This window comes from Gymnoscopelus braueri (genome assembly GCF_963280865.1).
Source record: "Gymnoscopelus braueri genome assembly, chromosome: 16".
NCBI classification, from domain to species: Eukaryota; Metazoa; Chordata; class Actinopteri; order Myctophiformes; family Myctophidae; genus Gymnoscopelus; species Gymnoscopelus braueri.
The window spans coordinates 1,747,611-1,763,016 of NC_137616.1; the positions used below are offsets into that span (position 1 = coordinate 1,747,611).

At 38.9% G+C, this 15,406-nt stretch overlaps 1 protein-coding gene across 1 annotated transcript in view; it reads right to left on the minus strand.

Moving 5' to 3' along the window:
* Positions 1 to 15,406, minus strand: part of LOC308103124 (NACHT, LRR and PYD domains-containing protein 12-like) — a 57,057-nt gene that overhangs the window by 24,839 nt on the left and 16,812 nt on the right. Inside the window, exon 6 of the mRNA XM_080452975.1 lies at positions 4,830 to 4,943. Coding sequence (XP_080309101.1) covers positions 4,830 to 4,943 — 114 coding nt within the window. The remainder of the gene's footprint in view (positions 1 to 4,829; positions 4,944 to 15,406) is intronic.

Here is a 15,406-nt window from a genome sequence, read left to right on the forward strand (position 1 = left end):
TCGATTATTATTACAAAACTTACATTAACCACTTCACCCCTATAAACATTTCGTCCATTCTAAAATAGCCGATCTACAAGCTCACAGATCTTGTAGATCTGCTATTTTCAAAAGATGTCACACATTTGACAACTTGTGCAATGGGATATTCTGCATAATGAGTAGCCTATTTTCTTACATTTAGATACCAATGTTTTTGTACTTTTACTCAAGCACATTTTTAATGCCGGACATTTACTTATAACATTGTCATTTTACATTTTCTACATTGCAGTATTGATACTTTTACTAAAGTAAAAAATGTGCATGCTTTTTCCACTGACTGTATGTCCAACCACGAGGTTAGTGCCAGGGACCACCATAATATTTGTGGTCTAAAAATGAAAGTACGATGAAAACTTTTAAAGTACTCTTTAATTAAGATACAAATGACTTAGCAATATAAAAGAAGTACTGTTACAATATGGTTACATTATAACTATGTTGCCTATGTTGTCGTGGGTTCCTTTTGTGGACCTGTAATGTTCATATAACCATCATAACAATAACTTGATATAACATAGGCTACTTGTGGCCACAATTTTGTAAGAACAAATAAAACATTATCAACCTGAAGATTTGTGTTACTTGAATGCTGTGATTGGTAAGCTAGGAAGACATAGTCTACTATGTGGTCATTAGCCTAAATGACTATCTAGGCCAGTGATTCTGGCTCTTTAATTTTAAGGACCCCCGTTTCATATGTACCAGGGCACAGGCCCCAATTTTTACTTCTCCAGTACAACGGTGTCTAACCGAGAGTTATACTTCTCCAGTACAACGGTGTCTAACCGAGAGTTCTACCGAGAGTTCTACTTCTCCAGTACAACGGTGTCTAACCGAGAGTTATACTTCTCCAGTACAACAGTGTCCAACCGAGAGTTATACTTCTCCAGTACAACGGTGTCTAACCGAGAGTCCATGCAGATCACAGTTGACAAATATTATATATTATCGGAGCTATTATTAATCAGTGGTGGAAAAAGTACTCAAATGTTTTACTTAAGTAAAAGTATCACTACTCCAATGCAGAAGTACTCTGTTACAAGTAAAAGTTTGGAATTAAAAATGTACTTGAGTAAAAGCACAAAAGTATTGGTATCAGAATGTACTTAAAGTACCAAAAGTAAAAGTACAAAAATGTTTGAAAATAGCAGATCAACAAGCTCACAACGCGTCGCTTGTAGATCGGCTATTTTCAAATAGCCTATGTATAAAATAGGCCTAAAGTGGTTAATGTATGTTTAATAATATCATCATTTATATCTGAAAAGTAACTAGTAACTACAGTAACTAGTAACTAGAGAGAGAGAGAGAGGACACACAACTTTGCGTGCAGCTCATTCACACCTCGCGGTTAATTCGCTCATGCGTTAATGTGTCAATAACGCGCTAACTTTGACAGCACTACTTCTGTGTCTTTCCTCCAGGATCCTTCTCAGATCATGAACGCAGAAGCCACGTCCTAGCTCTCCAGTCACAATGACATCTATTGTATGTCATCCGTCCTTGTTACATTATAGACATGAGAGGTTATTTTGAATAATGGGTACCTCACTTGTTCTAAGATAAGACTTGTTCAGAGAGAGATGTTATTTTATTTGGTTAAAAAGCTGAATTATTAAGCTGTGATTATTTTGTTATCTGAAACAAACAGAGGAGACATGCTTTAAATAAATAAATATATTATACAATATTTTTCAGTACCTCAAAGAGACCCAGAATTAACCGAATTAACCGAATTAAGGTACCAAAAACCCCCCCCCAAAAGTTACAAATCCGGGGGAAAACCGCAAAAAAAATCTCGGGCGCAAAGCGCGCGCACGGAACGCATGCACGCACGCGCGCTATCCTTCATCCCTCCTGTCATAAATCTACCAGATGGATGCCACAGGGAGCGGTCACGGACTTTGAAATTGCAGCGATGAATGCACTACGCGCTGAGCTAGCAGGAGGCGCGAAGCGCGCGCACGGAACGCATGCACGCGCGCGCAGCGCGCGTGCATTCGTTGGGTGTCCTCTTTTTGGGAATTCAGAATATGGTCACCCTATTTATATGTTTGTGGGAAATAAGAGCAACCCATTTTTCTGTCTGTCTGTCTGTTTCTGTTTCTGTCTGTCTGTGTTTCTATCTATCCTTCATCCCTCCTGTCATAAATCTACCAGATGGATGCCACAGGGAATGGTCACGGACTTTGAAATTGCAGCGATGAATAAACTACGCGCTGAGCTAGCAGGAGTCCGCACCAATGGATGTTATTTCCATTTTTGTCAAAGCCTGTGGCGTAAGATCAAGGAGCTTGGCCTGTCAGGTCAGTGGCAGTGTATTAACAGCACAAAACAACAAGTAATTTGGTTGATAGATACAAGCTAAGATGGTCTGGGAGACCCTTTTGATATTTTGAATGCATGTTCCATTCAATCTAGCTGTGACATAGCATATCCATTGTGACATTATAGCACCCCCCCCCCATGATGTCATTAGGCCTACAGCATCACAGCTATGATTACAAGTGAACATGCTACTGTAGAGTACAGTAAAGCCGTGTGCAAGCTTCATGCAAAGGCACGCGGGGCACACCGACGCCCCCTTAAACAGGCCTTGCACTTACTTCCCATTGTGGTGTGTTTTATTACTGTTGAGTGTTCATGAAATTATTAGTATGTCCCAGTACATGTACAATAATATATCTGGAATCAATGCATTGTGCCTCCAAAATATTAACCACAGTGTGGAAGGATCAATTATATATAAATAACACTGGTCGCAGCCACTTCTGCTGTGAGATGCGGAGGCTAAACAGTGTCAACAACAGAGTGAATTCCTGGGTGAAACTTCAAAGGGGTACAGGTGGATGACTTGAAGAGATTGAAGGAACGTGATTGGCTGACAGGATTTGTGAATGGGGTGTGAAAACAGTGAATGAAGTGACGTGAAAATAAAATCATTAGGGGCGGACCGCCACAACAGCAGCAGACTAGCTGAAAGGCGTGTGCTTGGGCACTGCTTGGAAAGCTCCTTGATGCACTAACCTATAAAATGCTACCAAAAAAATTAATGGCTGAATGGTCAACATAGAGCCAACATATATAAACATATAGTAGGCTACACATTCCTGTTTCAGTCCTAGATGTGAAATCACCTAGAATTGTACTCATGAGTTGAAAGTTGAGAGCACGCACAGATAAAAAAGACTCTTTCATAGTTTGCTGCACAGATAAGTACATATTGCATAGTGTTACATAGATAAGACGTACAGACAATCAGCCAGTCTGTATAGTGTAGCTTCACCACTGACCACCACATTGTGATTTGTACCACTTAATTCACAAATTGAGGAGTGCTTTAGATATCATGCTCAAAGCATTTAATGACACTTGCAATGTTTTAACCTATCAACCATTGCTGTCCTGTCATCTGCATTATTATTAACACAAATATCCCAGCTGAAACAACAATAGTAATCAGATTCTTCTCATGGTTGTGATAACGATTCAGGTGGTAAATTCAGGTGGACCGGGTGGTAACACAGTAGGGGTGGGACAAATCAAAAATTGATTTGATTATCGATTAGTGCACTAATCGATTTTTAAAATGCTAATCGAAAAACCTACTTTCTTTTACTTTTCATATTCTATTCTTTTATATTTAATATATCTATATATCTATTATAAAATGTTACTGTTTTCCCAATAGCAAAGCCAAAATGATAGTAATGGCATGCACATTTTCCAGTGCATAATGCAGGTTTTGTAGAGATTTTGGAGCTCTGGCTCCAAGAATCATCCATCATTTTAAATTGATAAACCGCCATTTACCGTTCATGTCTATGTGGAGCTTCTCAAGGTGTCTTAGGGGAGGAGCCTAGCGACTGGTCTATTGTGTACGTTGTATTGTATTAATTAATTACCATACTGATTGGACAAAATAACATTCTAATAACATTCTTTGGACAAAACAACACACCGGGAGGATGTAGAGATACTACTCCCCCTCAACATTCCCCACCGACAGGCTCCGCCCCCAGCTCATAGGACTGTGTACAATGGTAAATATCACCCTCCTCCCCGCCAGAGTTTACTTGACTGAACATGTGTTCATATAGACGCTCAGCCAAACTGGATGCACCGTTGATAACCCCTAGAACCTACTGTGGTGGACAGGTATTTACCCCTGTGATAACCTATAGAACCTACAGTGATGGACAGGTACTTACCCCTGTGATAACCTATAGAACCTACAGTGGTGGACAGGTATTTACCCCTGTTATAACCTATAGAACCTACAGTGATGGGCAGGTATTTACCCCTGTGATAACCTATGGAACCTACAGTGATGGACAGGTATTTACCCCTGTGATAACCTACAGAACCTACAGTGATGGACAGGTATTTACCCCTGTGATAACCTATAGAACCTATAGTGATGGGCAGGTATTTACCCCTGTGATAACCAATAGAACCTGCCAAAAAATATATATATAAAATGTTACTGTTTTCCCAATAGCAAAGCCAAAATGATAGTCTGGAGCTCTGGCTCCAAGAATCATCCATCATTTTAAATTGATGAACCGCCATTTACCGTTCATGTCTATGTGGAGCTTCTCAAGGTGTCTTAAGGGGAGGAGCCTAGCGACCGGTCTATTGTGTACGTTGTGTTGTATTAATTAATTACCATACTGATTGGACAAAATAACATTGTATTTCTAAAAATGTTGCATAGTGCCGCTTTAACATGAGATCACTTTACTGTGTTATAGTGTTGTGTATATTGTATAAAATTCACATACTTTGTGTGTGAAGCTCCAGGTTCATTACTGAAGTTAGCAGGAAAACATTTAGACCGGTCACTCTTCATAGACACACAGCTGGGTGTTGGAGACTCTGGTCTTTGGTGAAGACTTCTGGAATCATAAAAAATTATTAAACAATTACCATGTGAATGAAACAGTCAGTGTGTGCCATGACTCTGTATTGTTAAGTTCCATTATTTTAGTACAACCCATATGGAAAAAAAAGTAGTCGAAACATATATGATTTTCCTATTGCCTCCAATAGTAAGTCTTTACATTTTATATATGTCAAATACATGTATGTCATGTAATGTACATATTACATTTTATATGTATGTCTTATATGTGAACTCATGAAAGTGGCCCCTTTCATACAATCCTCATATAAGAGAATAAAGCGAATTATGTATGAATCAAGTAAACAACATGTATGTGACATATGAGTGAAGTACATGGCAAACTGCCTTTTCCTTACATGTTCCATATAATGTTTATAGTTTTCAATTATATGAGATATATCCTTTTCATATATGAATAAATACCATTAAATATATGTATTTTGTATGTTTGTATGCATTAAATTTACAAGAAAAGTATGCTTCTTTTATATGATTTTTATAAAATTGTTATATGTCAGTAACTTAATATTATATTATAGGTATAAAAAACATATACTTTTTATTTATGACTATATATAGGTTTTTATATGTGAAGTGTATGATAAATATGCTCTCTTTATGTTTTTTTTATAAGATTCTTACATGTCAGCAAATAAGCAGTATAAAAAACATACACTTTTTATGTATGAACTTGTACCATTTCCTATAGGTTTCTATAGTAAAAAAAACATAAATCACATATATGTGAAATGTATGACAATTGTGCTCTCTTTATGTTTTTTTTATAAGATTCTTACATTTCAGCAAATAAGCAGTATAAAAAACATACACTTTTCGTGTATGAACTTGTACCATTTCCTATAGGTTTCTATAGTAAAAAAAACATTAATCACATATATGTGAAATGTATGACAACTGTGCTCTCTTTATGTTTTTTTTATAAGATTCTTACATGTCAGCAAATAAGCAGTATAAAAAACATACACTTTTTATGTATGAACTTGTACCATTTCATATAAGTTTCTAGAGTAAAAAAACATTAATCACATATATGTGAAATGTATGACAACAGATAGATATAGATAGTATAGATCTGTAATATTGGAAAGGAAACATGGTCATTAGGCAAACCTTTGAATTCAAGTCTTTATTACCCGTCTGTCATCTTCTGTTATCAGCATTTCCCAAACATAGGGCCTAGACCTGTTTTGGGCCGTGGACCCTATTTGTACGGGCAGTGAGTTAAACTTTCACACAAAAATAAATGAATGCAAGTGAACAATAACAATAAAGATTTGAACAATTTCCAAAATTTAAAGTGCCATTAGCAAGTACAAACAATATAAAACAACCATATCAAATAAAAGCCATCACAATGTGTTCAATCTGAACCTGGAACAATAAAACACCTACAAACAAAAAATATATATGTTTTCCAACCTTAACATCATCTTTGAAATTGGTGCTGTATTGACCCAGATCGCTTCAGTTGGTAGCTGCTTCTCCCACATGTCCATACTGCACTACCCTGGTGCCTCCAACCAGGGTAGTGCAGTATGGACATGTGGGAAAAGCAGCTACCAACTGAAGCAATCTGGATGTATTCACATTTTAGTTGAACATTAAATATGATCAAGGTTGAAAAATCCAACGTGTCTACAGTCTGTGTTGGTGAAGTCTAGCGTGGTGTTTTATGTGCGAGTTGGCTATTTGGCATGTCACCAAAACATTCAAAAGAAGCACTCCGTATTAGGTTACTGGTATCATAAATTAACAAATAAACAAATAAAAGAACAGTTTACTGCAGAGTAGACCCTGCAAAATGTTTACTTGCTAGCAGGTGTGTTGTTGTTTTTGTTCCGCAGCTCTGTGATCTTGGCATTGATTGTGGTTCCGATCTGGGAGGGTAGGGTCCCTGGCCACTTCTCAAGAGTTGCTCCTACAAATGAACAAAAGAACAACAAAAATGCAAAACTTAAATACAATACTAACATCAGGAAATCCCCAAAGATGGAACACCCATTGAAAAGCTGAAAACGTACTGTAAATGGCATCCAGTTTGTTTTTGTCCAGAGGAAGACGAGCATCTCCTCCACCACGGTTGCCTCCTCGCAGATTGCTCACCACTAGTACTTCGGTCGGGAAAACTGCTGTGAGAAGATGCCGGACATACACTGTGGCCGTAGTCGCATTTTGGGCATACGCCCACGCCAATTTATCTATTAATATGCCAGTCCCAGGATGGATCTCCATCTGTTTAGACAAAGACACAAGGTGGCCATTAAAGTTAGACAAGATGATTTGTTCAGCCCAACAGGACTCCCAACACATCCTTAAACTGTAAACAGTTTCACAGACATTCAATTAGTTTGACAGTTATTGAGTTGTTTTTTTGGTTTGTTAAATGTGGACCAGTGATGCCATCACACAAGACTATATACATTGATTCAGTGCCTTCTGATGACATCACTGTTCTACATTTAAACTCAATAACTGTGAACTGAATGAATGTCTGCAAAACGTTTATTTTTTGAATATGTGTGAGAGATCACGTGTAAAATAAAGGATAATCAACTCCTAGGTGAGCGTTGAACCATTTGAGTGCACGACGCGGCAACAGTCTCTTAGACAATTGTAACATAGTAAAATTTTGGACCAACAATGAATTTAGAACACGTGATTAGACGTGAGCCAGACTACCGTATGTGTGCATTCAACTGTTTTAACACACGCCTGCCAGCCACTCAGAAAATCATATTCACCCAGACCATGGTATAAACAGCATTTTTTTCCATGAAGTGTAAGAAATGTAGCTCTTCCATAGTCATTAAAAGCAAGTCTGACAAGTTGTAGATACATTTCTTGTGCTGTATTTATATACTCTTGTGCTACCTTAGAGGACGTGGAGACAGTCTGTGATGGAGTGAGAGATGGAGTGGGGCGGGGTGGCGTTGAGTAAGCAGATGGAGAACTGGACTGTGGTGACCCTGGCGGGCGCTGCGGTGTTGAGGTAGTCCTGGGTCTCATCCTCGTAGATGAAGACTGTTGAGCCACATCGATGAACTCCTTCATTCTCTGTAGGAGTTGTGGCACTTCTAGACAGTACCGCAAACAACAAATTAGTTATCACCCAGCTTTATGACAAAGTAGCCTACTATAACGCAACCAGTCATTTAGAGAAAAATATGTTTTAGTTGTCGAATGGTTCATTGTCATTGAGTGATATGAATCAATGATACCTTGTAAAACCTGCTTCTTCAATGTTGCGTTCTCCTCTTTCAGGTCCTTGATCTCCCGTTTAAGTTCACGGTCACCTAGATTCTTTTTGGGACTTTTAGTAGCAGCTGAGAGAGGCTGAGATGAAGCGTACACATCAAGGAAGTGTTGTGCAGCATCTTTCCTTGGGGGGGCATTTGACTTCTGGGGGCCAAGAGAAAAGGACAAAAAAATTAAAATAAATGTGCTTTTACGCACACGAGAAGCTCCGACCTGCGCTAGCAGCCAGAACGCAACACTCCAGTACCCGGTGGAATCTGCTTGTTACACATTCTGCTTACATTGTACATGATATATACTGCACCACTGGGATATGGTCAATATGTTAAAAGGCGCTGAAAGCAAATTCACCTCACCTTAACTTCCAATGACTGAGTCAGAATCTGAGTGTCATCATCCGAGCCACTCGAATCCTTCCGAAATTTTGGGGGGAGCACCGACACCCTCTTTGTCGGCTCTGCACATCCAGGTTCATCTTCTCTCAGCAGTGACTTCAATTTACGCGTTACTTCAAAACGAGAAACTAGAACAAAAAGGAGGATCAGATTACCTTTCATACCAAGACTGAAACTTTGAGTTGGTGGTATTCTCTATAATGTGCACTGCCTGCGTCAAATACAAAACAAAAATGTTGAGCTCTATTGGCATGGCAAAACAGCTTGAGGGGTACTTAATAAGGAAAAAAGTGTTGTGGTGGTCTTGTACATTAGCTTTGAGTCAAGTTAATGGGTCAAGTATGAGAGAGAAGTGGCAGGAGCACTGCTGGAGTCCCTCAAACCACCGGTGCTCTTGGAAAGGAATGTATCAAATGGAGAGGAAAACGTATGTCCAAAAGCATACAAATTTTTTTTAGGTCAAAATGACAGCTTATGGTCGAAACCTTATTTTCTTTGCCTTGTGTAAATTATAAACATTTTAAATGAATACAGACAGTTTTAGGAAAAGTCAGGGAACACCAACAGTGTTTTTTTTTTAATCAAAGTTCTTGCACATACATTTCAAAAAGCTCAATATGACCTCCATGGCCGTTCTAGTGCTAACAAACAGACCAGTAGACTAAAAAGTATCTCCCCCCCCCCCACTTACCATTAGCAAAGATGACAGTGCCGCAGTAGTATGGCCACCCTCCTTTTGGTTTCTTCCCATGTCGCCATTCGATAAGGGCCGAGTATTCAGAGATTGGATACCCATCCTGGTCCATCTGGGAATCATCATACCTCCTTATGGCATCAGTCTTAACTTCGCTGAGTGTCCCTGTATCCTGACCTTCACTCCACCGCACGACAGCAAACTTCCTCGGTCCTGATTTGGAAGTGATTAAATAAAAGAATTATCAATAAATGACCAGTTGATAGAAAATTTTAAGCTAAACATTAAGTTTTCTGACAAAAGTGGACATTCGTGCATTAGCGTTCACCAGTGGTGTAAAGTAACTAAGTACATTTACTCTAAGTACTGTACTTAAGTACAATTTTGAGGTATTTCTACTTTACTGGAGTATTTCCAATTTAATACTTTTACTTCTACTCCACTACATCTCAGAGGCAAATATTGTACTTTTACTCCACTACAATTATTTTAAAACTTAAGTTACTAGTTACTTTGCAGATATAAATCATTATATTATGAAACATACATTAACCACTTTAGCCCTATTTTTTATATGGGCTATTTGATCTACAAGCTCGCGACGCGTTGTGCGCTTGTAGATCTGCTATTTTCAAACATTTTAGTACTTTTACCCGTGGTACTTTAAGTATATTTTGATGCCAATACTTTTGTACTTGTACTCAAGTAACATTTTGAACACAGGCCTTTTACTTGTAACAGAGTATCTTTATAGTGTGGTATTGGTACTTGTATTTAAGTAAAATATCTGAGTACTTCCACCACTGGCGTTCACTACTACTAATGTGTGTACTAATGCCCCCCATACACGGGAGGAGATTAGGAGTCGCCCCTCCAAAACTTAACGTCATCACCACCACGTGACACGTTTGCCATTAAAAAGTTTCGCCAGACATAACATCTTGTTACACACAATAATGACTTGTACCATGTCAAATTTAAGCTGAAACATGAGTTATTTTACTAACCTCCGTCCAACTTCGCGGTAATAGCAGCAGCATCCATACTTCCATGAAGTTCTATCCATTCAGTATCACCGGCTGTGTACGTTTGACAATCAACGACATCGCGCGAGATGGACGCTCAACATGAGAGAAGCGGCTATCAACCTCGCGTGAGTCGCGTCACTAACAAATAGCACCCAGCTGCAGCAGCATTTTTCTCAGACCTCAAAGCATTCTGGGGGCTGGAGTCCTGATAGCAGGAGATTGAGGAGAAGTGCTCAGCTGCGTGCATTCTTACGACATTCACTGCAACTGTGGCAGGCATCGCAGTGCCAGCGTTCTTGAGGATTCGTATAACGTTATTGTTGTTGCTACTTACAAGTTAACGTAACGTTATGTCGAAAAGAAAACACAACTTTAATCCTGACATGGGAGAAATAGATTGGTTGAAGGAAAATGTTCCCAAACGTACAAGAACAAGATGGCTAAAAAGGTTTGTGCTAGCTTTCATTTTACATCAGTTTCCCTATGCAGCAATTAGCATAGGGAAACTGTGCAACAGTGATTGTTTATAACCTGTGGTGTAAAGTACATTTACTCAACATTACAATTTGAGGTATTTTTATATACTGGAGTATTTCCAATTTGCAGTACTTTACTCCATTACATCTCAGAGGCAAATGTTACTTTTATTCCACTAACATTATTTGAAAACTTTAGTTACTTTTGATTATTATTACAAAACATACATTAACCACTTCAGCCCTATATACATTTCGGCCATTTGAAAATAGCAGATCTACAAGCTCACAATGCGTCATGATGCTACGCATTGTGAGCTTGTAGATCGGCTATTTTCAAAATATTATTTATAAATTGTATACATTTGAAAACTTGTGAAATGGGACATTCTACATAATGAGTTCTTTCTACTTTGGTACTTTAAGTACATTTTGATACCAATGCTTTTGTACTTAGTAAATTCTGAATTTCTGACTTTTACTTACAGTATTGGTACTTTTCTCAAGTAAAAAAATGTAGTACTTTTCCCACAACTGTTTATAACCAACAGTTTTTGTCCACTGTTTCCTTAGGAAACTCAACAGAACTTTTTCTGAGATGGGAGGACACACTGCGCAACTACAGGTAAGGTCAGGTCTATGCCATATCAGCTAATATTAACAAACAGTTAGCTACAAGTGTGCAGCTACAACAAGTGTGCTAGGGTTAGAGTGGTGGAGGAAATAACAACAATGCATATGCAGTGTTGCCAGGTCTGCCACGTTGGGCTTGTTTTCTGTTAAGTTGCTTGTAATGTCTCTTGTAACATTATTTTGAGTCTCAACTACTATCCCTCTGTCTGCCCCATCTCTCCCCCTCTTTCTCATAAATTTAATGCATAATGGACTCCTCAGGAAAGTGATGAAGACCCCAGTGAAAGAGAAGAGCAGAGATCTGAGCCTGTCACATTGACACAGGTGAGACAAACTAGAGTATTATACAATCTTCTGTGCTTCTCTATCTGTATCGATCTTTTTAAGGGTTGATTTGTATAATTCTCAGGAAAGTGACGAAGAGCAGAGATCAGAGCCTGTCTCTTTGACACAGGCAACTACAATAATAATAATAATAATGGATTTTATTTATAACGCACTTTACATTTCATGAAATCTCAAAGTGCTTACAGAAGGCAAAATTTAAAAACAGAAACATCACACCAATAAAAGAAAACAACAACTAAGAAACTGAACAAAACAATTAAAATATGGGGGCATAAAGCCTAGAGGTAAAACCAGCTAAAAGAATGCTTTGCTAAAAAGGTAGGTCTTTAATCCTCTTTTAAAGCAGTCGACCGAGCAGTCGAATACAGTATTATAAAACTTTCTCTCTCCCTTTCTCTAATTCTCTATGTCTCCCTCTCTCTCTGTGTCTGTCTATTTCTCTCAAGAGACAAACTAGAGTATTATTATTATTATTATACAACTTTCTCTCTACTTCTCTCTCTCTGTGTCTGTCTCTTTCTGTCTCCCTCTGTTTCTGTGTCTGTTTCTCTGTCTGTCTGTCTGCATGTACCTTTCTTTTTAAGGGATTGTTGATTTGTGTCATTCTCAGGAAAGTGTTGAAGACCCCAGTCAAAGAGATGAGCAGAGATCTGAGCCTGTCTTATTGACACAGGTGAGATAAACTAGAGTATTATACAACCTTCTGTGCTTCTCTCTCTGTCGGTCTCTCTATCTGTATCCATCTGTTTTTTTAATGGTTGATTTGTCTTAAATCTCAGGAAAGTGATGAACAGCAGAGATCAGAGCTTGTCACATTGACACAGGTGAGACAACTACAGTATTATACAACCCCTCTCTGTCTGTCTGTCTCTTCTGTCTACTTCTCTCTCTGTCTCCCTCTCTTTCTGTGTCTGTCTGCATCTACCTTTCTTTTTAAGAGTTTGTTGATTTGTGTCATTCTCAGGAAAGTGATGAAGACCCCAGTCAAATAGATGAGCAGAGATCTGAGCCTGCCACATTGACACAGGTGAGACAAACTAGAGTATTATACAATCTGTGCTTCTCTATCTGTATCCATCTTTTTAAGGGTTGATTTGTCTTAATTCTCAGGAAAGTGATGAAGACCCGAGTCAAAGACAAGAGCAGAGAGCAGAGCCCGTCACATTGACACAGGTGAGACAAACTACCGCATACACATTTATGAGGTTAATTAAAGTATTTGGTATGACATGAAATTATCATGCAAATCCACACTTTAATTTCTGCAGTTCATTGAAGTGTACATATACTTTCTGCCCATCTTATTTTTAGTTTGTTGTGTGTGTTATGGCTTCCATTAATGTTTTAGTGCCAAGTACAGTAGACTAAAACAAGCAAGTAATTGGAAGTGAAAGCATACAATTAATACAGTGCTTCTTTTTCTATTATTTTAGGACAATGTCCCTCAAGAAATGGAGGACCACTTCCATGAACTAACAGAAGGACAAAGTTGTATCTCTATCCTCTCCTTTGCATTGAGGCACAACACTACAGGTGTATTAACGGAAGACCTGCTGAAACTTCTACAGTTACATTCTGCTGGGACAAGTGCAGTTCCAGCAAGCAAGTATTTTTTGGAGAAACCATTGGCTCGTCTTGCAGATGAATTTCAACGCCATCATTACTGCAGAGTATGTACTATGTACCTTGGCACTTCACAATCTCAAGAAGAAACACTTACATGTGTGTCATGTTCCTCATCCACAACAGTAAAAGCCAGTTTAGATAAAGGACATTTCTTTCTCACTATTCCTCTGAAGGATCAACTGAAAGATATTCTTGAGAATCAGGGTATGCATGATCTCTGTTTCCGTGCTGATGATAGTAGTAGACATGGGGTCAATGATCTATGTGATGGCACCTTATATCAGGCTTTGAAATCAAACAGTGAAGCGGATTTCCTGTCCCTTACTTTTAATTGTGATGGTGTACCAGTCTTTAAGTCCTCTAAATTTAGTATTTGGCCAATACTGTGTTGTGTCAATGAGATCCCCCCTGAGAGTAGAGGTAAACACGTACTCTTATGTGCTTTGTGGTTTGGATCAGAAAAGCCAGACATGTCCTGCTTTTTCAAACCATTTGTGAAGGAATGTACCAATCTTTCAGAAGCTGGTTTTGAGTGGCAGCATCCTAGTGATCAGTCATGGAGACATGTGAAGGTGCACCCTTTGTGTTGTGTGTGTGATGCAATAGCAAGGCCGTTAGTACAGAATTTCAAGCAGTTTAATGGCGAGTATGGCTGTGGAGTCTGCCTTCACCCTGGGGTGCAACTGAGGAAAGGAAAAGGGAACGTGAGGGTTTACACCTGCCCAGATGAAAAACCAAGTGACAGAAATCATGAAACCACAGTAGAAATAGGACAAATTGCTGAAAGAGAAGGGGCGCCTATATTTGGCATAAAGGGCCCATCTGCCATTGTAGATTTGCCAAAGGTCCCCGACTACATGCACTGTGTGTTACTAGGCGTGTGCAGACAAATGGCCACTTAATGGATTGATTCTAAGAACTATTCTGAGCCATGGTACATTGGCACACAAACCGCTATCATGGACAGACACCTCTTGTCTATAAAACCTCCAGGTAGTGTTGCTCGAGTTCCAAGATCTCTTACAGAACGCAAATTCTGGAAAGCCCATGAGTGGCAACACTGGCTTCTGTACTATAGCTTGCCAGTTCTGAAAGGCATAATTCCTCAGAAGTATCACTCTCATTGGGCATTACTTATAGAGGGCATAAGCATTATGTTGGGGTCTGAATTGACTGGTGACCAGATACATCACGCCCATGATTCATTAGTGTACTTTGTTGGAGGTGTGCAGTCGCTGTATGGGCAAGAGCACATGACATTCAACGTTCATTCACTTCTGCATTTAAGCAAAAGCGTTGTGCATTGGGGTCCTTTGTGGGCCCACTCAGCCTTTATGTTTGAAGATTTCAATGGTTACCTTTTAAAGCAAGTGAAAAGTAGTCAAGCTGCACCCCAACAAATATGCAAACGAGTGGCATTTTCCCGTGCTTTCCCCCGTTTAGCAAAGCAATTACTAACAAATGCACCCGCATTTGTTAAAGATTTCTGTAATGACATGAGAAATGGAAATCGGCGTGTAAAGAAATTTGCCAAATTCACTGAAGTCACTGCCCTTGGTCCACCAAATGTGAGATTAATATCACTGTATGATCAAGCTGCCCTCCACAGAGAGAGAGAGGTTCCCATAAACTCTAATGTGAATTGCTACAAGAGAATTGCTGTAAATGGAGAAGTTGTTCATGGTCATACCTACAACAAGACAAAACAAAGAAACAACTCTATTGTGCTTTTGAAGGATGGGAGTATTTATAGAGTCTCACACTTTATTAACATTGGTGATCAGTGTTTATATGCCATAGGAAAGTATGGTAATTGCACAGTGCAAAAATTAGCCAGAGGTTCTGCTGTTAGAACTTCACTGAGCTACATGTCAACTGTCCACTTTCCCACAGGCTTACACACAGCCATAGACGCTACTCTGATAGTTAGACCATGTATCTATATTGAAAGTGCACAGTCCAACCCGATTGTATGCCGG